Raw genomic sequence first — 26,124 nt, forward strand, 5'->3', positions numbered from 1 at the left:
CAGAAATTACCCTTAGCTTTAATTTGGCTCATACTAGTGGGAATTTTGGAACTGAACTGTAACTCTACTTTATCATCCTTTCTTGAAAATAATGTTAACTCTGGATGGTGAGAATACATTCTATTTTGGATATCAAGTACTGCACATTTGCAGAGCAATTAAACTTTTGTGAAGGAAAAAATTCTAAATTTTAAATTACGTTGTTTTAACAAATTGAATAGTTTAAAATGTACAGCTTGCCCTTTGTAAAGACTTAAACTTCATATAATTTTTTGACCTTTATAATTAAACTTTTTCCATTTTGTAGAGATTTTAGTGTCTGCTTAAGTAGCTTTGTTTGAAAACTGGAAGAAAATAATTATAATCAACATGAGATTATTTCACTGTTAGTTATTCTGAAGCAGAGCATTATAGAGCCAAAAAAAGTCTTGTTTTGTATCTATATTTATATTGTAGCAGTTAATATGAGTTTAGTTTGAGCTGGGAATGCTAAAGGTATAATTTAGTGTGTGCTTTATACCAAGAGCCAATATCCTTTTGCTTTTCCCAATTGTTACATGCTTATTCTGTGTGCTGGGGGACTGGTGAAATGACAAATCAAAAGCAGCTTGTAAGCAAGCTGAGTCATTTTTGCCAGACAACATCCACACTGAATGTCTGAAATTGTGTTTTGAATGTTACTAGGGATTTCAGCATGAAATTTTTAAAAATAACTTTCTGTGAGTTCAACCAGTAAAATGGTTATAACTAAAAAGTTACTCATAGACATTGTTTTTTGGGCTTAAATACTGAAAAATAATTGTGAAAAATTCTGAAGGGTGTCTCACCATGTCCCCCATTTTGGAAAGAGTAGAATTCCATTTATTTAAGTTTTGGCAGTATAATTTCTTCATTGATCCATAACATGTAGGCAGAATTATACACATCATGAATTATAAACTAGTTTGAAGTATTTCCAAAGGGATGTTGCCTCATTAAAGGTCAGATTTAATAAAAACTCCATCTGGTATATGTGTACCAGAAGGGCACAGGAATTGGATGGATTTTTTAAAATTAAATCAGGCCTTAAATCTGTTAAGTATTTTGTATTTTCATAAATTATAGTCATGGTTATATCTTTTCAATGCTACTGCAGAAGTACTTGGATTAGGAATATTCTTGTTTAAAATTGAGATAGTGTAAATTTTTAGATGGTTGTAATATGCAGGCTCTAAGTTACTGATTTTACATATTTACAGCTTTCCATTTAGTTGTGATTTCATGATTTTATGTTTTGCATTTGGAAAATATAAAATTAAATGGCATTTAGAAAATTAAATCTTTATTACTATGAGGCTATGTTGTTTCCCACCCTCCCTTCACCTTCCCTCTGTCCCGCTCCCTACCCTCATTGTTCCATTCCCTCTTAATGCAGAAGGTGTTAACATATGTTCCAGATTACTTTTTGGTATTAAATTCTGTATTAGTCAGCAGAATAATCTTTTTTCTGCACAATTATAGTAATTTAGGTCAAGTGTAGTTTTATCTAGTGGTAGGTCTGAATCCATTTTCTTTAACTGTGTTGTTGTTGTAGGAATTTGCTCGCCCTGATACATCGAATGATAGAGTTTGTTGTACGTGAAGGGCCGATGTTTGAAGCTATGATTATGAACAGAGAAATCAACAATCCTATGTTCAGGTGTGCATTTTAAAAAACTATGGTAATATACCTGTAGTAAAATTCACCATTAATCATTTTTATTGTATAGTTCAACAGCAGTAATAGATTCATTTATTGTGTAACCACTACAACCTTCCATCTTGAGAACTGTTTTTTTCACTTTTAAAACTTAAGTCCTGTTCTGTTAAACCGTAACTGCTTACCATAGCCCCTCACAACCACTGTTGTACTTGATGTCTGTTATCACACAGACATACAGATACATAGCACAATTTTGTATTTGTTCTTTAACTAGTCTTCACGGTTCATCCATTTGTAGCTATACATTGGGATATCTTTTTTAAGGGTGAATAATAGTCCATTGTGTATAACCTATATTGTATCTTTAGGCGTGATTTTTAAAGATGCTTCTACATTTTTAGAATTAAAAAAATTTCCAAGAATAAAGTTCTTAAATTTATAGGATTGTTCTTGCAGAGAGAAGAGAAGTTGGTTTTAGTAATTAAAGTGCACTTAGGTCAGTTTTCCTATCCCATTTTGGAATAGGATACCATTGTTTTTAGCATTCTTTAGGAAGAAAATAGTTTAAATATGCTTGGTTGAGCATATGAGTTTTAAAGGAAATTCTTTGTCTTCTGAATTGATACAGTATTTAAGATACAAACATTGTTAAGTAGTGTAAAATGAGTGCTTTTGAAATTATATGTTGAGAAAAATCTCTGCTACCAGACATAGTATCTGATTTGTAAATGTTTGTAAAAGTAATCCTAAAACTCAACAAGATTACGGGGATTGGGATTGGAAAAGGAGTATGTAGCAGATGACAATGTATGAAAATTTCTCTCAGTTTGATTTAGAATTAAATAGGCAAATAATAGTTATTATATGTAATTCAAGGTAGCCGTTTCTTAAAGCATATGATACATAGTGGTTTGTTTCTTTTGTTTAGGTTCTTATTTGAAAACCAGACACCAGCCCATGTTTACTACAGGTGGAAGCTTTATTCTATTCTACAGGCAAGTAGAATTATTTACTTTTTTTGTTTTGACTCTTGAGTTACTACATCTTTTTAATAACTTGGTGGATTTTTTTTAGGGAGATTCTCCAACTAAATGGCGGACAGAGGATTTTCGTATGTTCAAAAATGGATCTTTTTGGAGGCCACCACCATTAAATCCATACCTTCATGGAATGTCAGAAGAGCAAGAAACAGAAGCTTTTGTAGAGGAGCCTAGTAAAAAGGGAGCACTTAAGGAAGAGTAAGATATTTTTCCTTTCTGTTGTACATTCAGAAAAGTTGTTTCAATAGTTACATTAATAGTCTTACTAATGATTAACCCTAAAATAAAATGGTTTTTCACTTTTGAATATTTAAAATAATGTCCTGTATCATATGCTTTATACTTTTAAGCACCTTAGCAAATATGTGTTAATTTACCGCTTTCTGTTGGTAAAATTAATCTCTTAAACCTTGTTAGCTTTTTTCTCTAGCATTAGAATAGTTCAATTCTTCTAGAAACTAGGGACCCTTAGAATTGTTGCTTCTTTGAGTGCACTGTAAAGAGGGAAAAATTATTGTATAGGTAGTGGAGTTAAATGTTAACTGATAGAGTTGGCATTATGTGGTGTGCAAAGCTATCACTGTCACGCCATCTTTTCATTATTAGTGTTCACGTAACACTGATAAATGCAGTAGGTTTAAAGAAGCAAAAACATTTGCCCATTACGTGTTCAGAGATTGTTCTACACATATCATGGAAAAAAAATGGCTAAAAGAATTTTTAGAATTTTTGTGTACTTTACTGCATAGTCTATAAGTCTTGTTGCACTGATGCATTGTGAAAGAGTTTTTTAGTGGACTGCTGTAGTATTCGAGTGTATTTGTTTTTGTTTCTAGAGATGTATATTCATTACTTTTAGCTCAGGTTCTGCAGACTCAGCCCACAGGCTAAATCTAGTTGCCTCTTGGCTTTGTCAATAAGGTTTAATTGGAACACAACCATGCCTGTTTCTTCACATGTTGTCTGTATCTGTGTAAGTGCTATAGCAGTAGAGGGTTTTAAAGATCATATGGCCTACAAAGCCTAAAATGCTTTTAATCTTATCCTTTACAGAAAATGTTAGCCTTTCTTTATCCATGAAGTGCTAAACAGACTTCCTTCAAAGAAAAATAAAGAACATAAATTTTCTTCTTCATTTTTAATAGGATAGTACTGGGGCAGTCTTGCAGATTTGGAGAAATGCTTATTATTTTAAATTTATTTAATTTGTAACCTAAAAAGAAAAAAAAACCACTGAAAATTTCTAGCTCCAAGAAAAGCATTTATTTCTGTATAAATTCTTCAAAAAAATGTAAGATTTTTGAAAGACAATTCAGTCTTCAGAATAGCAGTCTAATAATGACATTTGAAAGTTGTGTCTATAAATACTCAAGGTAGTAATTTATATTCAGACAGAGGGACAAATTAGAAGAAATCTTGCGAGGATTGACTCCAAGGAAAAATGATATTGGAGATGCAATGGTGTTCTGTCTTAATAATGCTGAAGCTGCTGAAGAAATAGTAGACTGCATTACTGAATCATTGTCCATCTTAAAGACACCTCTTCCTAAAAAGGTATGGGAATGATTTCTCTTTTAGAGCATTTACTAAGGAAAGAGGGAAAATTAAATAGTTGACATCTTGTGTTTATTCAGTTGTAGCTAAACATTAGCCATATGCTACTGATTTCAAGAATTGACAATACATAATTTTTTTTTCTATGTAGATTATTAGTTAATGTTTTTTATTTTTAAGTCCATTTTGTGTTGTCTTTTGGAATTCCAGATTGCCAGGTTATATTTGGTTTCTGATGTTTTGTACAACTCTTCAGCCAAAGTTGCCAATGCTTCATATTACCGAAAATTGTAAGTATGATGATGTAGAATGATACTCTTGAAATAGAATATTTACAGGTTAAGAGTTGAGAAAAGAGTATTTTTGCCAGGTATGGTGGCACACTTGTGTAATCCCAGCACTTGTGCAGCTGAGGCAGGAGGATTGTTGCTAGTTCAGTGCTAGCCTGGGCTCAAAGTGAGTTCAAGGCCAGTTGGAACTGTGTAGTCAAACCCTGTCTTAAAAAGACCAGAAGCTTTTTGGCTAACCTTCTCTGCTAATAATCATTTAAATTTGTTCATAGTTTGTAGAATGTTTTCAAAAATAGGCTTGCTCCTTTTGAACTGTAAGCTAAATTACTAGGGTTTTTGCAAAGGTTTCATTTTATATCAGTTCTTACTTATTGACAATAGAACAGATAGATGGAGTTACAAAATAACTTTTCACTGCATAAGGAAGAGGCCAAAGGTAGATTATAAACTATGTAGCATCTTTGCTTTTTTTTGATCAGCAGTGTATTGTTTTTAACTGTTTATATTTTCTAGGAAAATATTCTATGTTACAATTAATAGTAACTCTTCTTTGGTTCCTTAGAGTTCTCCCTATTTTATTGATTAACCACAAGGAAAGAAATTGAATCTGAAAGGAAATTTGGAATTTGGGCCTACACTAAATTGTTAGTTTTTTGTTTTTTCCCCACAGTTCACTTAACTTTTGAGTTTCCTGTTTTATAAAGCAAAGCTGTTGCACTAGATGGTTCAAAGTATTGTAGACCTGAAGTTCCTGACTAACAGAGATTAAGTACTTAAGAATCCTGAAGGCTTCACTGAGGAAAAATTCAGAATAATTGAAGTTTAAGCAGTTATGTTTTTTGAGTTTAAATACCTAGTTCTTGATATTTAAGGATTTTGTGATTTATAAATATTTTAAGTATAAGAGGGGTTTTTATTGATTATCATACGGAGGAAGTTATGAATTTTTAAGCTGCTGTTTTAACGAATGTATTACTTGAATTTCAGTTTTGAAACAAAGTTATGCCAGATATTTTCAGACCTTAATGCTACCTATCGTACAATTCAAGGCCATTTACAGTCTGAGAATTTTAAGGTATGTTAGCTGTTTTATCTTTTTTGCCCTATTAAGTAGGTAGAAGTGGAGGATATTGGAAGGCTAGATAAGTACACTGGACAAGTAAGACATAGCTTAAAAGCTTGTACATTTTAGAAATTACTGTTTTGAATTTCTCCTGCCATCTCACCTTTATCATGAAAACAAGAGAAGTAAAAATATTAACTAGTGTTACTTAGTTTCAGTTTTAAGAATTTATTTAAATGTTTTAAATACTAATCTTTTTAACACTTTCAGAGGATCACCTTTTTTTCTAGTAGCATATATAGCTGAAAATCATTTTAGGAAACATGTTGTTCATGATTATGTTCTGCTTCTAATTTTTAATAACCTCTTAAACTGTAGTATAGATTAATGTTAAGAAAAGCCAAGTAAAGCCAAAAAACAACTTACTTACAACTGAATATATATTTTCTGGGTAAAAGACTTCGGTAAGAAAATTTTTCAATATGGAAAGATGACCTGTGACCCTATCAATATAGAAAGATGACCTGTGACCCTTTAGGGGATTCTGACAAATCCATCTTTAAAAACTTTGGTCATAGCCAGATGTAGTGTTGCACACTTATATTCCCAGCAATTAGGAGGCTGAGGTAGAAAGATTGCTGCACGTTGGGCAGCATATAGCCTGGGCTACATGAGGTCAACACTAGCCTGAATTACATGACGAGATCCTGTTTTAGAAGGAAAATGGAAAAGATCATTACTTAGAACTTTGGAAAAGTTTAGGGAAGGAGCAGAGAAAAGTGTTAGTTAGAATAAGGAAGTATTTCATTAGGTCATAGGGATTTAGGTAAAAAATTGACTACTTTGATTTTCAGATTTTGTGGTGTCTCTTGTTTTTCCCAGATGGTAGCTCATGTTTAGTACTAACAAACGGCATAGGAGTTGACCTTATTTGATAAAAAACAAACAATTGCTGATCATTTTTCTCCCCATTATTTTTAGGGTTTTTTTTGTCACATTAATTGGAAGGTGACATTAATTTTTTAAAAATAAAAAGTGACTGGTAGGTATGATGGTACAGTCATATAACCAACCACAGCCCTCTGGAACCCTCAGCAGGAGAATTGCAAGCTCAAGCCCTCCCTGGATCATTTAGTGACTTAGGCTCTGACTCAAAGTTTAAAAAAGGAAAAATATTACAAGAGGCTGGGGTTATAGCTTACTGGGTTCAATTCCTAGGAACCCCCCTCCCATTATTTAAATTTTAAAAGGGCTGATAAAGCATATCATGTTGATCGTTCTTATGAAGTTTGAGACATATTTCCCCAAAATAGTAATTCATGGTCTCATTTCCTATTTATTAAGCAACGAGTAATGACTTGCTTCAGAGCATGGGAAGATTGGGCAATTTATCCCGAGCCATTTCTGATCAAACTACAAAATATTTTCTTAGGACTTGTAAATATTATTGAAGAAAAAGAAACAGAGGTAGGTTTCTGTGTTTGAAATTTGTTTTGGGAAGTAGAGTACTGTGGTGTTACATGTTACATACGTGTGTGATACTTCCTTGTGAAAAATACCTTGTTTACCACAAAATACTGGGTTTTTATTTTTAGAATTGTGAGTCTAGGAGTCAAAATTACATATAGTAGTTGGGGCCAGGGATTTAACTCAGTGGCATAAACGCCTGCCTGGCAAACGCGAGGTCGTGAGTTTGATCCCTAGTACCAAAAAAAAAAAAAAAGAATTACATGTAGTAGTAATTTTGTGTTGTGTCCTTATGTGAAAATTAGCTGGTTTCTTATTTGATGGCATGAAAGGTATGTATTAGTTGAAAGCAATATACAGATACTCTTAGACTTCTGAATGGGGTTTCAATAAACTGACTATAAACTACCTATATTGTGAGTTGAGAACACACTAATTAATACACCTGATGGAACATCATTACTTAGCTCTCTTACCTTAAATGTGCTCAGAACACTTAAAGTAGTCTGCAGCTGGGCAAAGTCATCTAACACAAAGTGTATTTTTAAATGAAGTGTTGAGTATTTCATGTAATTTATTAAATACCTATAGTCAAGAAATGCTGGCAGGATAGTACTCTACAGAGTACTGATTATTAAGTGGTCAACTGGGAACTATGGCTAGCTGCTACTGCTCAGCAACACGAAAGTATCATTTTGCATAGTATTAACCTAAGGAAAGATCAAAATTTGAAGTACAGTTACTACTGGATGTATGTAGTTTTCATTGTAAATTTTGAAAATCATCATAGAGCATAGTAGTGCACACCTGTAGTCCAAGCTGCTCAGGAGATTGAGGCAGGAGATTGGAGAGTTTAGAGCCATCTTGGACAACATACAGACCCCATCTCAAAACAAAACCAAATGGAAAAACAAAACAAGTTGAGGACCATCTATCTGTGTGACTTCATTTTGTTAAGGATAACATGAAAAATTATAGCACAGTGCACAGAGGTAGCAAGATTCTGTTCGTCACTATTCTGTTGCTTTTTTTTTTTTTTTTTTTTAAATATCCTAAATCTTCAGTCTGGTGCCTTAGACCACTTGACCATCCTGTTGTCCTATCTCCTAAATAATTATTAATTTTTTTCAAGTCTGTTGTATTCTCACTTTTATTCCTGCAAGATCCTCCTGATTGACCTCTTTTCTTCAGTACAGTCTTTTTTTTTTTTTGAGTTTTATAAATGTATATGTTTTCTCCTGCCATTGGCCTTTACACATGTTCTTCCTTCCTTTTGTTCTCTTTACCTAAGATCACCAGATTTTATAAGGAGTCTTGTCGGGCTTGCTTACTAAACACTGTGAAAGAATGGTGTGCCTTTATTATAAGCTCTATGATCAGACCAAGCCAAGTCTGTGTTTGTTCATTATTGAATTATATGTAGCCTGACACCAGTTAGTACTTCATAAATATTAGATAAATAAATATAAATATTAGATAAAGATAATTGCTTAGAAATATTAATAATGAAAATGGTGAAGGGGTTGTAGAAATGGAGGGAGAAGGAGAGTAAATTCCCTAAAATGAACACGAACTTCATGTACTGCAGACATGTACTAATAAAACTTTAAAGATGGCTGCTGCTTTGCCAAATTGGATGTTAAATTATTCATTTTATGTCTTTATGTTGTACCTGGAATGTGGGTATCTAGCCAGTAATCTTATAGCAGTGTGACTTTAGCAAGCAAAGAAAAACGTACACATTTCCCATAGGATGTACCAGATGATCTCGATGGTGCTCCCATTGAGGAAGAGCTTGATGGTGCACCTCTGGAAGATGTGGATGGAATTCCCATTGACGCTACTCCCATTGATGATCTCGATGGAGTTCCTATAAAAAATCTTGATGATGATCTGGATGGAGTGCCTTGTAAGTCCTACTTTTCTTTTTTTTTTTGGTCTTTTGCGACAGGGTTTTGTTATGAGTTCAAAGTGACTTGAACTCACTTTGTAACCCAGGCTTGAACTCATAGTGATCCACTTGCCTCAGCCTCCCAAGCACTGGGATTGCAAGTGTGCACTACTGTACTTGGCTGAGTCTAGATGTCAAATGTTAAATCTTGCTAATAGTTTTATAATTACCAAAAATCTGTAATTGCCACATGTGCTGATAGGGAAAAATATTGTAATTTCTGCTTGAAATGTCAAATGACTGAAGTTTTTGTGACTTCTCTTTTCTTTGGTGATACTGGAGATTAAATCCAAGACTTTTACACTCAACTGAATCCCAGGGTTTTTGTTTGTTTGTTTTGTTTTTGAGGCAGGCTTTTGCCAGGTTTGGGTTGAACTTGAGATACTCCTGCCTCCACCTCTCAGAGTGCTGGGATTACATGCATGTGAATACTAGTAACAAATTTGACTATGCCAAGAAAATGGCTTTTGTTTGATTACTTTTCTGGGTAGGGGTGGTCAACTCCTATAATATTTCTTTTGGTTATGTCAGAAATTATAGGTGAAATCTTATCACCACTCATATTCACAATGCCAGGTACTGTTCTGGTTTTATTTGTTGTGTTTTCATTAGTCTTTCCAACTACAGCCTGAATTTTCCTAGCTGCCTAAAATTATGTTAAAGTTTTAAATTATGAATTTTGTATTTTAGAGAGTGGTTGGGAAATGGTGTTTCAAGATTGTTTTATGTTTCAGCTTCTTTATTTGCTTAAAATGTTAATCTGAATTTTTTGAGTTGACATATATGATAGTCCTTCCATTTTATGATGGTTACTTTTTACTATATCTATAACTTTCAGAAGTGTGCTGGTATAGGAAGACACATAGTAAACATGGGGTTTGTTTTACTGTTTGTGGTTTCAGGATCTTGGAATGTTTTCTCCCGTGGATTAGAGGAGATCATTACATTTTTTACTATATATGTAACCTTATTGTAATCTGCTTTTTAAAAATTTAGTAAGTAAACTTAAAGCCATTAATTTAGGTCATCTTTAACTGTCATTTAATGGTTTTTCTTTCCACAATAGTGGATGCAACTGAAGACTCAAAGAAGAATGAACCTATATTTAAAGTTGCTCCATCAAAATGGGAAGCTGTAGATGAATCTGAATTGGAAGCACAGGGTGAGTAAAAGTAAATATTCAGCTTTAAAAATTTGAGTACTTACAATTATTGGGGTGTCTGTGTTTGTGTTTTCCTTTTATGTTTTAAGAGACACTGTATATTCTTCAGCTTTAAATCCCAGTGTTACCATATTTCATTGTGGTTGATTTTCTAGTGTAAGATTTCATAGTGGTTGGTGTTCTAGTAATTTTTTTAGATCCTTTGGTTTGAAAACTTTGAAAGTAACAAGAGAAATCCCTAAAAACCTTTTAGATTAAGACATTTCAATAAAAAATGTAGGTGGGAAGTTGTGCCAGTTGGGGAATTTACTTAGAGTTCTGTTTCAGAGAAATCAAACTGTGACCCTCCCATAATGCTGATTAGATCTTACTAGATGTAGTTTAGACTTGCCTTTCACATTTGATCTTGTATCCTAGTGCTTAATTATTATTGGTCATAATGAAATAAATCTTAGTATCACATAGATAGGAAGAGCAGAATTTTTTTGTCACTTGAATTTGAATAAAATTATAGTATACATGTGAAGATGGAAAGATTTAGCACCTAGAATTGGCTATTCAAAGAAAACTGCTATAATATAAACTTTCAGGTCTACAGCTGGGCTTCTACTGCAAAAGTGCTAATTTACATTATGGAATTACATCCTCTTTTCCTTCCATTCAGCTGTCACAACTTCTAAGTGGGAATTATTTGACCAGCATGAAGAATCAGAAGAAGAAGAAAATCAAAAGTAAGAATCTTAAGTTTCAAATATATTCAGTTTCTTTTGCATGTACAATACACTCCTTTTTTTTGGTGAAGAGGTATAGTTGACATAGTAGTGAAGAGAAATACTTCACTTTAAAAAACAACTTGTGAGAGGATCCTTTTCAGTTCTCCATTGTTTTTGCAGTGAATAAAGAGCTTCTGGTTTCTGGTATTCGTGCATATTTGCTTTGGAGTTTATTTCCCTATGCAAGGCTATACTCACTTTGTACTTACTAATTGGTTGACTATATCTGTTTCAAATCTTTATCATTAAATACTGTTTTGGGCTTCTCAAAAACTGATTTTTAAAATGTAAGTGGGAGGGTTATACTTTCATTTTGGGCAGTATATTGTTAAGAAAAGTATTGCACTATGTCTTTTGTTACTTAATCATAAATACTTCAAAAGAACTAAAAAGAGGGAAAATATTTTCTTTGCAGTGTAGAGAAACTACAATTTTGATTTGGCTCTTTAATAATCACTCCAAAATTGTTTTGGCATTTGATACCATGATTGCAGCACTCTTTGCTCCCAAAATTTGTAAATTCGTGTTGATAGTTTTTAGGAAACACTTGACACTTTTTAAAAAATCATTGCAAAGGAAATTGGTGTTTTTAAATAGAGATCATATCAGAAATGCAAAACAAAGCTTTTGTTGTTGTTTGTTTCTGTATTCTCTATTTCTCAAATGGAAAAAGGAACAAGAGAAAGTTTTTTTGTCCTAGCACAATGTAAGCATTTGTGTGGATTCAGTGAATAGATTTTTGGATTGTTAAGGAAGTGTGATCTATTAGCAGTTTTATAGAAACACAGTTTGATAGAAAGCAAACCTGTCACAGTGATGTCTTTCCAGAATGTTGGTATGATCAGAATAAGTCATATGAATGATTATTCACAACAATGATTATTCAAGTTTACAAAAGAGATGTGACTTGTTAGGAAGAAGGGTATTTGAGATTAGTGAAGACTATAAAAATTGGAAACTTTATGTCCACAGTCCTGTCTTTAGTAACATCTCATAATTATGGAATCACTACTTCAAAATCTCTATTATACTTACAAAATGGTTATTTAATTTGGAGGGAAGAAGTATAAAAGCCATCAAAGAACAAAAAATACAATGTTCAGTTGGTTTTGTATCTGCAAGTATTTAGGATATTTTGGGCTTAAAGTTTATATTAATGTTGGAATGTGAATTAATAGTATTGGAATAATCATACTTTGACAGAAGCATGAATCAATAGCAGTGTAATATTAAGAACTCCAACTAAACCATGGTAATATAAAAAAATAACGAGAGCTGGGTGTGGTAATACACACTTATCCATACATCAGCCACTTTGGAGGCTGAAGCAAGATTATTATGAGCATAAATTACAGAGTGAGACCCTGTCTTAAAAACAACAACAACAAAGAAAATAAGTTTATGAAAGTACAAAGCAAGGAAAAAACTCTGTACAATTTTCTGATACTTGAAGTTTTCTTTTGCCTCAGTGCTACTCTCTAGTGGTCGAATCTAGAAGTACCTTTTTATGTAATGCTGCTTTTTATAAATAGTAATTGCTGCATTGTAACGCAAATGTGATTTTTTTTTTTGTCTTTTTCATTTTTATCAGTACCAGGGATCGAACTCATGACTGCCTGCTTGCAAGGCAGGCACTTACGCCGCTAAGCTAAATCCCCAGCCCCGCAAATGTGTTTTTTAAAAATATTCAACACTACTAGTACTTTGGAGAAAAATTCTCAGAATAATTTAATTTGTAATGAATTAAGTATGAATTTAGAGTTTTGAATTTGCTTTTTTTTTTTTTTTAAAAAAAGGTACAACAGGATGCTGTGGTGAGATCTGATCCTAGAAATAGTAACAAGCTAAGGCCACAACCAATTAAAATTGCAAGGGCCTTGAAAAATTACTATTGATAACTATTTAAAAATAATCCATATAAATATAAATGATAGAATGTTACTGTTCTGTAACCCATGTTTTTACACAAATAAAACATGTGATTATTCCATGTTAGCCATAGATTTACCTGTTCAGTATTCATTAATGACTGAAAGCAAACATTCAGTTAAATATACAAATATTTTTGCCAAGAAATATGTGATATTGCAAACTAAGTAAAAATAAATAAACAAAAGACTGGAATTGGTCAAGTAATTTTTTCTTCATAGATGCTACAACTTAATTAGACAAGCCACTTGATTGACCCTTTTTGAGTACTTCTTCGGTAAGCATCTCTGCTTTTACAACTACCTTAACCCATTTAAAGCATCTTTAAAAAATAAAAATAAAGCATCTTAAGCACTTGTAAAATTATACCACAAAACAGCTTTTTGGGTTTTCAAAATTTAACTGCATTGATAATAAGTAATAAGTAAAAATAAAAAGTTTATTTCCAAAAACAAATTTTTAAAAATAAGTTTGAGTTTTTTTTCTTCATTACATAAGTGTTAAAAATGTGTTAAGGGCTGGAGTTGTGGCTTAGTGGTAACATTTTTGCCTTGCATACACAGAACCGTGGGTTCATTCCCCAGCATCACCCTCCCAAAAAAAGCGTTAAGTTGTACTCATATTAGTGATATATGGGGCTTTGAGTATAAAGTTTTACAATATTTTAGAAGCCTTCGATGGGATGCTGAAAAGCTACGGGTCGGGGATATAGCTTGGTGGCTATATTCTGCCTGACAAATGTGAGGCCCTGAGTTCTATTCTTGTTACCCTCCTCCTAAAAAACCCAAAAACCCAAACAAACAACACACACACAGATAAAGACTAATGTTCTCCTAGAGTGTCTTTACTGGTTCTGAATTACTTATGTCTGGCTTCCGTTTTTTAATTTTGCATGTAGCCTAATAAGCCTTTAAAATAATTACATTTTTAAGAGTTTAGTTATAGCTTTTCATATTGTGAATAATATTAAATGTACCCTAAACATGCTTCTATTTCTTACTGTAGAATATATTTAGTAACCAAATACCAATGTCTAACAGCTTACCAAATTCAGGTATTAGAGGCAAAATGACATAGTCTAGGCTATGTCAGTAACGCAGTTATTGAGCAAATATTATTGTAGGAAATCTTGTTTTTATACAACTGTCTTGTTCTACCCAGATTTATTTGCATATAGCAAATGTATGTGTACTCTCATTCCCCACCAAATAAGTTCTATACTATAAGTTTTTTAAAAAGCCATTCATTTTTTGTGCTTCAAGAACACTTTGTTAATCTTGTCCCAGGACTATGATTACCTTTATCCATAATTGTCTTGCTTATCTGTTCCTACTAGATTATACCTGGAAGGATAGGAGAATTTTTCTTTTTAGTCTCTGTGACTTATTCATGCTGGTCACTCAGGTTTTTTTTTTCCATCCTCCTCTGCCTCCCTCCCCATTTAGAACCTGTAACAACTTTCAGAAGCAGCTGTAATATGAGTACTGATGTTAACTGATACTTAAAAATTTAATTGCTTTATTAGGGTTATGTGCTATATAAGGTCTTCATTAATACATCGATTGTTTCATGGTAACTCATGATCATGTTAGCTGATCTATTTTTTAGATTATAGACTGCTGAAGGAATGATAAGTACTTGGGTTTTTTTTTAACATAAAATTTAATGGAATCTAAACTGAAGTATACGCAACTCATTTGTTTCGTATAACTTGCTGAGGTTTGATGCAGAATGAAAAGGCACATAGATGACATTAACATAAGCAGCTTTTACTAAAATACAATTTATGTTCAAGTTCAAACTTTTGATGGCGAAAACAAGAATTTTACAAAATGATCTTTATCAATTGTTTTGTAAAACACATTTTAGGGATGTTGTCCACATGTGTTTTGCTAACCATTATTTAAGCTATCCGACAGAGAAAATTACAGTGCTTATCATTTTGTTTTACTGACTCGTGTACAATATATTCTGCTTATTTCCAAAGTCAGGAAGAAGAAAGTGAAGATGAAGAAGATACTCAAAGTTCCAAATCCGAAGAACATCATTTGTACTCCAACCCAATCAAAGAAGAAATAGCTGAGTCCAAGTTCTCTAAGTACTCAGAAATGAGTGAAGAAAAACGAGCAAAACTTCGTGAAATTGAGGTTTGTACTATAATGAAGTTTAAATTATCCTTCGCTGGTCTTTCAACTTTTTCCACTAAACTAAGCCCTGTCTTGCCATTATATCTTGGTACATGCCATTCCCTGACTCAGAGATCTTACTTGCTGATCTTCAGACTTCTTAGTTTAAGCATACCTACCTTCATAATGATAGGCTCCTCTTCTAGACTTGCTTCCTTCTGTTTATTGTGTAGGATTTTGCATATGTTGTGTGTGTGTGTTTCTATATGAATGGGTATATGTTTGTTTTGTCCTTTTGCTGACTTGCTTCCTTATTTGTTTAATGTCTATGTTTCCTACTAGGCTGTAGTTTTCATGAGGGAAAAGGACTATGTTTGTTTTCTGTTCGTTATTGTATCTCTAGTACATGGAACATAGAGTCTCTGAAGTAATGGATGCTGATTAATACCTTATACCTGACCACTTAGGAAATCAGTTATTTTGTTTTGTTTCTTTTTTGAGACAGGATCCTTTTTCTTTATTAAAGAAATTTAGCTTTCTGTTAACTTGGCTGGTTTTTATGATAATTTCCACATTCTGTATGTATGTATGGGATATACATATGTATATACCCTTAAGTTTATACATATGTGCTCTTTTGTAGTCTGGCCCCTCTCATCTTTGTTAGATACTCAGTGATTGCTTCTCCTATTCACAGAGTGCCTGCCTCTCACAGTTTACTTATCTTTCTGGGATTTAGATTGTGAGCCAAATCATATGTATTTAAAATGTACGGATCTTGGCTTTATTTCAGAATTATCTGATCTATCACACTTATTTATTACTCTTGAGATAGTCATATGGAATAAAATTCCATAGTTAGTGGCAAATTTGGACTAGAACTTAGGGCTCTTTAGTTTTTTCTTAGTGCTTTTCTTAGCTTCTCTGCTCCATGATTTCAATGTCAACTTGTGGGTTTAGAATCTAATGAGTAATAACTTGTACTTATAAAACCATCAAATAAAGAATAAAGTTCCAAATTAGTTTATGCAATTAATTTAGTTGTATATTAGTGTATATATACTATAATTTTTCTCTTAAAAAGCTATTCCCTTCCCTAAGTGTGGCCTAATATAGATACTGTTATGGTTTGAGTCTGGATATCTCCCCAAAACCTCATGCAGTCATGCAGGCAGACTTCTAGAGTTTGTGAATGACTCATGGTCTAATCCTAGGAATATGGTTGTGAGTGCTACACTGTATGTGGCCTACAAGAGTCTTCTTTCTGTGCTCCTCCCCTTTTGCCTTGTTGTTTGTGCTGTTTTCAGCTGCATGAGTTGTTGCCATGTGCCACTCTACCTTGGAGCCTGCTGATTATGGATTGAAACCTCCAGAATTTGTAAACTAAATAAACCTTTCCTTCCTTGGTTTTGGGTATCAAGTATTTTGTCTCAGCAGTAAGAGAAAAGTAACCAAGGCAAATGCCCATAGCTGAACATTCTTTAGCATGGACAGAAACAAAAGACTTGTGAATTCTGACATTCTTAACAAAAACATTTTAAAATCAGTTGATTAGGGGCTAGTTTTTGTTTTAAAATTCTACTTAGAATAGTACCTAAACTGGAGTCATCTTTTCTTATTTTGTTAGTCTCATTTAAACTGACATTTATTAGGATCCAAGTGTAGGGTCTTCTGTGTTGCTAGAGAAGAAAAAAATGCCTTTCTGCTGTGGTACCTGGGGGATAAGTGAATACTTGACCTCTCCAGAAGGTGGTACCTGGCCATTGTTTCAAGGCAACAAAGGGTATCATTAGCAAAAATCTTTTGGATTGAGTGTGCTACTTACTTTGGTATTCAGGCCTGAGAACAGCTTTTTGTGTTTGGGCTTGAGTTAGACCATATGAGCAGAAACTGTAAGTTGGAATTTTATAATGACTTTTACAAAGGTTCTCTAGGAATGTCTCCTTGTAGGTAACATTCAGTTTGATTAACTCTTGAATACTTAATGCTGGGGTTGCCAAAAATACATTCTATAGAACAGAATTACTTTGGTCATGGAAGGCTTCACACAATGCTAAACTTAGCCATTTACATTGCCATTCCTGTTCCTTTTAAGTCTTGCAGCTTAATTTAAAAATGTAACCATTATTAAAATGTGAAAAAAGTGCAGAGGTTTGGAAAAGAGAGGACCTTAAAGCTGTGATTCTAAAACTCTGATTATTTAAGTGAAATTAGATAGAAAAGGGGTAGAAATTGGAGAATGTCTACTTGAAGACTAAAATCAGAAAAATACCACTTTGATTTGGAACAGTGGTGATGTCGGGAGAGGTGTAGTAGCTTACTTCCATTGTGGTTAGAAGCTTCATTTGTTGTGTATGTGTATGAGTGGAGGGGGGATTAAAACAAACGAGGTCTTACTTTTTAAAATAAATAAAATGTTGTAGTAGCATATAACTTCCTTAAAGAATGTGTTTGTGTTTAAATAAAATATAGTTAAGATGCTAGCCTCTGCAGTAGTTCCATTAGATAAGACTCTCATTTCTTTGAATAAAACATGATTAGATGGGTTTGGGCCTGATGCACAGTATACCATTCAGAGTCCATATTTCTACCACTCTTCTGACATCCTCCACATCCTCATGCTTTTCACCATTTTTGCTTCCCTTAGTTAAAGAAAAATATATTCTGATGTTTATAAATGTATCAGATAATTTTAGCTCTTTTAAGACTTCAGATAGTTACTAGTCCTTTTATGAAATCTAAGTTCAAAATGTGTCATAAATTTATTTGTTTTAGCAATAAAAATAAAAGATTTAAATCTCCATAATAAAAAGTGAAATTAATCTCACCTATTCTAATCTTTCTCATATTGTTATTTATTTTATGTTTTTTGTATATGCTTTAAGATACTTATAACCTTGTATATATATTTGTGTCATATCTGTGTGTATGATTAGTCAGAAGTCTTACTTTTTACAAGTAGTGCTTCAATGAGTATCCTAAATATAGATATTGTAAAGGATAAATTATAAGAAGTGGAATTACAAGTTATTCTGATCTTTTTAAAGTCTACTGCTGTCTTAAGTACATTCTGGATGTAATTTAATTTTATTTGTATATCTAGTAATTAGATGGTAAAATAGTAAAATCTGCAAGTTGAACAGCTATGTGTTTGGTCCCACAAGAGTCTTATGCAAGCTATAAACAATACTTCCACCTTTGTGTTTTTAAAAAAACCTTTTGTGACAGTATGTCTTTAGGTATGATTAGTCAGAAGTCTTTAGAAAGGCTATGCCTTTCTTTTTTTTTTTTTTTTTTTTTGTCTTTTTCGTTTTTATCGGTACCAGGAATTGAACTCACGACTGCCTGATTGCAAGGCAGGCGCTTATGTCGCTGAGCTAAATTCCCAGCCCAAGGCTATGCCTTTCTAATTGGGGGAACCAAGTAATCAAAATACATTGTTGAGAAATATAAGTAAGTTCTTACAGATATGATGTACATAGTTCATGGTTTGTAGTCCTCCGACAGCAGATGGGCTTGGATTTTGCATGATTGGGTTTATCTGACAGGTCCCCTTGTTTCAGATAAAAGTTTTATGTTGAGGTTATATGTTGACTGGGGTCCTAATCATCACTTTGCTATAGGAGAGTGAGAAACTATGGATAATAGAAAATACTCAACTTACAAATGTGTTATTTTATAGCTCAAAGTTATGAAGTTTCAGGATGAGTTGGAATCTGGAAAGAGACCTAAAAAACCAGGACAAAGTTTCCAAGAGCAAGTTGAGCACTACAGAGATAAACTTCTTCAACGAGTAAGGAATAAAATATTCAATAATATCTGTTTTCTAAAATTATTTGGTGGACTTCAAAGAATATTATATATTGGCATACTTAAGTTAATATCCTTTGTGTACCTGTTGAATCCTGGTTGATGATTAGAAACATTCGAAATTTGATGTTTTAAAATAATTTTATCTTGGAAAAGAGGTCTTGAGCAGCAGCACATGATTGTATTCTGGATAGTACTACCTGTGGACTGGAAGATTAATCCTGGTAGGGCCATGCTGTGTGAACTGGTGGATGAAGTTACATTTGTGACAGTAAGATACCAACAACACTGAGAAGAGCACAGAGCCAAAGATGGAGGCAGGGTTTGAGGAGGTGTTGGGAAATTCATTTAGGATTCCTTTGCCATTGTTTCCAGGCAGGGGAAGTAATTTTAAACTTTTTAAAGACTTCGTGCCCTTGTTTACAACATTGTTTCAGAATACCCCACATGGTAATTGTTGAAGGAACCCTGAAATTTTGTTCAGATTACTATTTTAACTTATAGCATTGTAACTGAATTTATTTAAAAACAAAATGAGTAGAAAGAGAGATGGGGGGCTGGGGATTTAGCTCAGAGGCTTGCAAGCACCTGCCTTGCAAGCATGTGGTCATGACTTCGATCCCTAGTACTGATTAAAAAAAAAAAGAAAGAGAGGAAAAAATTAAAGAGATGAATTTATGATCACTCCAAAGCTGTTAACATACAGACTGCTACTAGACTAGAGCAGTCTAGGAAAGTGACTGTGTCCCTACATAGACCTAATCTGGGGAATCTACTGCCACTCAGCTGAAACTTGAGTTGATACTCCCAATTTTGCAAAGTTGTTAATAGCTACTGTTACAATTTTTATTACTGAATTAAGATATGTAAATAGTTTATTAGTATGCCTTCTATGAGATAAGCATTTTAGTCAGGAAATAATTTTGATTATCAGTCAGGAAAATATATTGTACAGATCATCAGAGGAAGCTAGTCTCCAAGTACCATGGTTGTTTTGTTTTGTTTTTTTGAGACAAAATCTCACTACATAGTTCAGACTGGCCTTGAACTTATCATGTAGCTCAGGCTGGCCTCAAAATTTGTCATGGGCAGGTGGTGTAGTTCAGCACAGTGCCTGCCTGGCAAATGCAAGGCCCTAAATTCGATTCCTGGTACCAAAAACTTGTCATGATCCTACCTTAGCTTTGCAAGTGCTAGATTATGGGCATGCATCACTACATCCAATTCTCCTGGCACTACTTTTAAAATTTACACTGTCTGTTATATTTGGAGGTGCTAATTATCTGTACCTCTTAGGTCCCTTTGAAGATGGTGACATGGTGTTCTGCATGGAATACCGTACCTTAAAGGCTCATAGTCCTTATAGTAGCAAGTTCAAAATGACTAGCATCTGAGTTTCCTTGCACTCCTCATAATTGGGAGAAAAGATTGTTTCTTGAAGGAATTGGCCAGAGAGCAGCAGAATATTGCCTTTGCTTGATATTTCAAGTAAAGTTTTGTTAGAACATAGCCATGATCATGGCCTTGCTTATATGGTGGCTTTCATGTTGCTGTGACAGTTAAGTAGTTGTAACAAAGACATTATGTTGTCCACAAAGAGAAAAAGATTTATCTGACCAGGTGTGGTGGCACATGCTTCTAATCTCAGCACTCAAGAGGCACAGGAAGATTATCATGAGTTCAAGGAACCATAGTGTGGGAGCCTGTCCCAGAAAGAAGAAAAGGGAGAAGGGGAGTCTAAGAGGGAGGTAGAGAGGGAGAACTTTATCTGGCTTTGCACAGAAAGTTAGGTATTTTTTAGTTTTTTAGAAATTAGAAGAGTCAGCAATCAGCTGTTTTTTGATGCATATAATTCATAGAGAAATTCTTGATACTGAAGAACTAAATTGGCTTCATGGGCTCATTGTCTATAATCACTCTTAATACTGTTAACAAAACCATTCATAATTTCACATGAGAAATGGTATTATAGCACATGCAGAGAAATAAGGATTTTTTTCTGGCTTGTACAGTTACGTATGTTTCTATAAATTAATATATAAAATTTCCATTATACTTGTTTTTTTACCAGTAAAATCTTGATGAAAGATTATTATGAACAGCTATTTCTCTTTTTTAATTTTTTGGTAAGAGCTGTTTTTGTTTAAAGCAATTTACACAATTTAAAGAATCACTTTTTAGTAGTTAATTGTGTGATGGAAAGATTGGTGCATTATTAACTTTTCTGATTTTTTTTTTTTTTTGGTGGATGGGCAGGAGAAAGAAGAGCTCTAGCTCTAATGCTTAGGCTGCAATCCTGACTTCACCATCCAGTGTAACCATGAACATGGTATTTCATCTTTTTGAGTTAGTTTTCATCTCAAGGGAGAATATTGTATTATTCTAGGGTATCATAAAGGATCACATGAAATGGTATATGGAAAATTGTTTGGTACATTGCTGAGACTATGGTAAACATTAAAAAAATATTTAGCTGCTGTTGGTAGTATTACTTATTATTCAGTGTAAGTAGAAGAAATGGCTGGTTTCTGTGGGAAGGCAGATACTTTCTTGAAAATGACAATGTACCTTAAGTAGTGATTTAAAATACTGTTTCCTGAAAGAGAAAACATTGTTACTATAAGCAGGATTAACCTAGACTGGTATTTTTTAAACAACTAAATATTTTCTTTAAAAAAATAAAACAGGAGAAAGAGAAAGAATTAGAAAGAGAACGAGAAAGAGACAAGAAAGATAAAGAAAAATTGGAATCTCGATCCAAAGACAAGAAGGAAAAAGATGAGTGCACTCCAACAAGGAAAGAAAGGTAGAGCGTTTCTCTTAATATGTATACTAATTCTCAGATTTGAAATGTGGTGCTTTGTTTCATAATATTTTTATCATCGATACTAGCAAACTTCTGGAAGTGTTTTTACATGATGAATATATTTGACTCCCGCCTTTGGGAGGCAGAATTAGCTGATGAGGTAGTGAGTTGCTGCTGAATTTAACTAAGGCATCATCCCTTTACGTGGTTTACATCATCCCTTTTACATGGTATTCTTCGCCTAAGTTTAGAGTAAGAATTCCGTTACAATATTAAGTGTCACACCTGAGGCTTAAATAACAAAACAGCTTGCTAGGTCTTCTTGAAGACTTCTATGTAGGCATTTTTCCCCCACTCTGTGCAAACTAAGCCTTGTGTTCCTATAAATTTGAGTCTCCATCTTACCTAAAAAGGAGATTGTATACATAGGCCACAGTGACTTGCTCCTCACTTTTAAGTCTCATTCTAAGCATATTTCTTTGTTTTCATTTCCTACTTTGCAGTTTAAAAGTCTCTTAAGAAAATAGCAGAATTGAAGTTTCTCAAATTAAAAAAAATGATAGCAACTAAAACAATTATGGCTTAATCATTCTATAGATATACTAGTTGCTTAAAATGTGTCATTTTTTTTGTCTTAATAATTTTGGCATAAGTTCAGATTTATAGAAAAGTGACAGCAGTAATATAAACAATTAATAGCTATAGTTTACCCACATTTCCCCAAATACTAAAATATTTTTGCTTTTACTTTATTCTTCCTTTTCCACTCTGCCTCCAGCCCTAAGAGTAATTGGTCAACATGACTGATGCCTCTTCCTCTTAACCATATTCATTTAATTTAATCTTAGTAAAAAGTATCAAACCATGGCAGTAACTTTTTAAAAAGCCCTTTATAATTAGCTAATCTGGAAACCTTAACTTAATTTTGTTCATTGTCCCCATAGTCTCTTTTATAGCAAAGGAAAATTCAGGTTAGTTGAATTCACTTGTTCATCTCTCAAAGATTTGTTCTTGATATAAGAGACTTTAAATGTTGTTGAGAAATAACATTAATGTGGTTAGTGATATTAAAGTTAGTGTAAACTGATAGGAATTAATAGTTAATTTATTAAAAGAAAATGAATGACTAATCCTTTCCTCACTTATGGAATGTTTTGAGGGCTTTGTTCCATAGGAAAAGACGGCACAGTGCATCCCCCAGCCCATCTCGCAGTAGCAGTGGTAGACGAGTGAAATCGCCATCGCCAAAATCAGAGCGATCAGAGCGTTCAGAAAGATCTCATAAGGAAAGCTCACGGTCCAGGTCATCTCACAAAGACTCTCCTAGAGATGTTAGCAAAAAAGCCAAAAGGTAACCATGCAAGTTGTCTTTTAAAATAGGATTTCAAATACCAACTTCTTTGTCATTTCACCAGGTTTTGAAAGTAGCTTGGGTGGCAGATACTTTTTAAGGAATTTTAGAAAGAGAGAGACAATTTCATTTTAGGTTATTTCTTCCCACATCCCTACCCCAGTTTCTGTCATGACTAAAATACAAGAAGGCTTCCAACAAGTTAAGACCAGAGAATTTTAAACATACCCAGTGTTTATTGTGGAATGGGGTAATGCTTTACTTTTTTGTACTTCTTAGTTTCTGTAGAATACTCTCAGATTTTACCAAAGTTGAAAGACAAATACATTTTTTTCTATCAGAATTCAGTGAGATTATGGAAACAAACACCATAAATACCATTACGTAACTTGTTCAATATGTAATTTAATATATACAGTATATAATTAGTACTTCGTTTCATAGTGGTTCAGAAATGTTTCATGTAATTAAAAAAAGATGTTTATGTGATAACTCAGAAGAATATTCTCCTGAGTTCAAAACTGCTTTATATGCTAATGTCTTACTATTATACTTATTTTTAGTAAAATCTTTAAGAAATAACTTCTTTAAATGTACCTGTCTATGTGTATGTACATGTATTTATTTTAGAATCTTTATGAACACATAACAAAATTACACTGTGTTAAATGATGTCCTTAACGTATATTATAGTTGAGGGCTGGAGATACAGATTAGCAGCATGGCATGTGGCTGGCAATCGAGAGATCCTGAGTTGGATTCCTGGTACCAAAAAAAGTACATTGTAGTTGAAGACTTTTTTTTTTCTTTTAAGACGATAAATTGCAAAGCTGCTTTATTTTTTTAAATTTTTGAATGTTATTAGGTGCCATTTTGAAATTTATCTTGTAGATTAGAGGTTGAAATTTTGTGGGTACTAGTTAACTGGGGAGCTTGTTAAAAATGCAAATTGTCAGTCCCTACTTCTAGAGATTTTTATTCAGTAGAGGTATGGGGTCTCTCCACTTCAAACAAGTGCTATACTGATGATCATTGAAGTAATATAGTAAGTACAAAATACCATACTTTGGTTATGTGTGTGTGTGTGTGTAATAGGCAAAATATAAACTTGGGAAGTTTACAGTTTATTTTTGTGACTTTCATTGTGCTGTCTTAAAGATCACTTTATACCATTAAGGATAAGTTTTAGTCACATGAACACCTTTGATAACTTGGTTTATTTTATTTCTTCAGATCACCATCTGGTTCAAGGACGCCTAAGAGGTCTAGGCGATCACGGTCTAGATCCCCTAAAAAATCAGGGAAGAAATCCAGATCCCAGTCCCGATCTCCACACAGGTCTCATAAAAAGTCAAAGAAAAACAAACACTGACATCCATTTTTAAGATGCTGTCCCTTATTGGAAATGCGATTTTGTTTGTGCCTGAATGGTCTGTTTTTTAAAAAAACAAAACAAAAACATCAAATGAAAGAGCATTCCTGGGGTTTTTTTTTTTGTTTGTTTGTTGGTGAATGCATGTGTAAACCCATGAATAACTGCATCTGTAGACCTGTCATTGTTTTATATTGTATAAATTACTTTCATTGTGGCTGTTTCTCAAGATGAAATTTTTACTGTGCTAATGAATTTCATCAGAAATGTGTATAATGGATCTGCTGGCAGTAGTAGTATTTTGTTTTAGGATGTTGTGATTTAGCAAAGATAATACAGATGTCTTCCCCTCTTTTGTAGCTTTGACAGTTTGAATTAGATTTCAAATAAAATGTGAACAGAAAACTATAATGTTGTTTTTTTGCCCAATTGATACAAGTCCCTTAAAATCCTACTAAGTGAATTTGGCGCTACTGATGTGTTTCTTATAATGCACTTTATAATCTCCAATATTTAAGTAGCTAAAATTTTATATTTACAAAGATGATTATTGAAATTAAGGGACCTAAAATTCCTACTTGGTAGATTTGCTAACCAAATTATTCAAAAATGTTTTCTTGGATAATGCCAGTACTTAGAGATCAAAAGACTCAAGTGGATATGGCATGGTATTTTATTAATGGAATGCCTGGCTAAAGCATGTTTGTTTGTTTGTTTGTTTTCCAAGAAGCAATATGATTTCAGTACACTTAACCCATTTTGAGTAACTACTTATTTTAGGAGAAAATTAAATCTCTATCTTTTGCCTTTATCATGAAAGAAGTTTATTTATAAAAAAAATTTTTCTAACGAGATTTAGCCATAGAATTCTTTTGTATGATAGTTGCCCTTTTGTAATCTTCTGTAAACTGTTTCAAGCACTGGTATCAGAATATTTCTACAAATTTATGTTTAAAACACCTGTTAAAAATTTTTGATTTTAGTTCTAGTTTCAAGTAAAGTTTAAAGTGATTTTTAGGAAATTTCACATCCGGAGGTTTGTAAATTAAGGTGCGAGAAATTGATATGAACCATTTACAGTAAATTCTATTATGAGAATAAAATTGCTGCAGTCTGAGGAAGAAATAAGGAAACTTGTGTAATGTTCATGATAATATTGCTATAAATATAATAAAGGGTTACATAGAATTGAACTGACACTATTTGTCAATCTTTCAGTTTTTCATTTAGGCCCTTATATGTTTTTTTTCTTCTTTAATAGAGAAAGTTAAAAAATACTTTAATAACAGATTATTTTGATTTCCCTTGCTTAAAAGTATTTTTTTTTTTACCTTGTTTTACTTAATCATGCCTCAGTAGAAAATAAGATATTCTGTACTTATGATTTGAGAAGTAGCTATATTAGTTGAGCAGTGTGGCGTGCTACTTCCTATCTGGGGAAATCTATATAGTAATAGCTTTGGAAATGAGCCAGTCATTTTGTCTTACATAATAGTTGTTAGAATGCAGGTATTGTTTGGAAATTATTCCCTTATCTTTCCCTCTTCTGTTTTATCAATTTTGTTAGGAAATGTTAATTCCTAAAAGTTGCCAGAATAACTAATGTGAACATTTGGTGCTAATATTTTAAAACCTAGAAATGTAGTCATTTATGAAAACATGTTTTTCTCTTCTGTTCGTTACCTAGAATCTACCTTTCTTTGCAGTAATAAAAGTGTTGAATTGCTGGTGATTTTGGCATTCCCCATT

At 33.1% G+C, this 26,124-nt stretch overlaps 1 protein-coding gene across 8 annotated transcripts in view; it reads left to right on the forward strand.

Moving 5' to 3' along the window:
• Positions 1-26,124, forward strand: part of U2surp (U2 snRNP associated SURP domain containing) — an 80,232-nt gene that overhangs the window by 21,781 nt on the left and 32,327 nt on the right. For 4 of the 8 annotated variants that reach the window (XM_063249126.1, XM_063249127.1, XM_063249128.1 and 1 more), the window contains exons 14-28: positions 1,574-1,678; positions 2,610-2,680; positions 2,760-2,919; positions 4,113-4,275; positions 4,486-4,565; positions 5,553-5,640; positions 6,973-7,095; positions 8,848-9,004; positions 10,113-10,208; positions 10,873-10,939; positions 14,898-15,057; positions 18,719-18,829; positions 21,534-21,652; positions 22,812-23,003; positions 24,237-25,574. In XM_063249126.1, the coding sequence (XP_063105196.1) occupies positions 1,574-1,678; positions 2,610-2,680; positions 2,760-2,919; positions 4,113-4,275; positions 4,486-4,565; positions 5,553-5,640; positions 6,973-7,095; positions 8,848-9,004; positions 10,113-10,208; positions 10,873-10,939; positions 14,898-15,057; positions 18,719-18,829; positions 21,534-21,652; positions 22,812-23,003; positions 24,237-24,375 (1,831 nt within the window). In that variant the 3' untranslated portion in view covers positions 24,376-25,574. Of the gene's footprint in view, positions 1-1,573; positions 1,679-2,609; positions 2,681-2,759; positions 2,920-4,112; positions 4,276-4,485; positions 4,566-5,552; positions 5,641-6,972; positions 7,096-8,847; positions 9,005-10,112; positions 10,209-10,872; positions 10,940-14,897; positions 15,058-18,718; positions 18,830-21,533; positions 21,653-22,811; positions 23,004-24,236; positions 25,575-26,124 lie in introns of those variants that run through there. The other 4 variants (XM_063249129.1, XM_063249132.1, XM_063249133.1 and 1 more) reach the window with 2 other exon arrangements.

The sequence above is a fragment of the Cavia porcellus genome, unplaced genomic scaffold, assembly GCF_034190915.1.
Source record: "Cavia porcellus strain 051 isolate PalLab524CR breed Dunkin Hartley unplaced genomic scaffold, mCavPor4.1 scaffold_5, whole genome shotgun sequence".
NCBI classification, from domain to species: domain Eukaryota; kingdom Metazoa; phylum Chordata; class Mammalia; order Rodentia; family Caviidae; genus Cavia; species Cavia porcellus.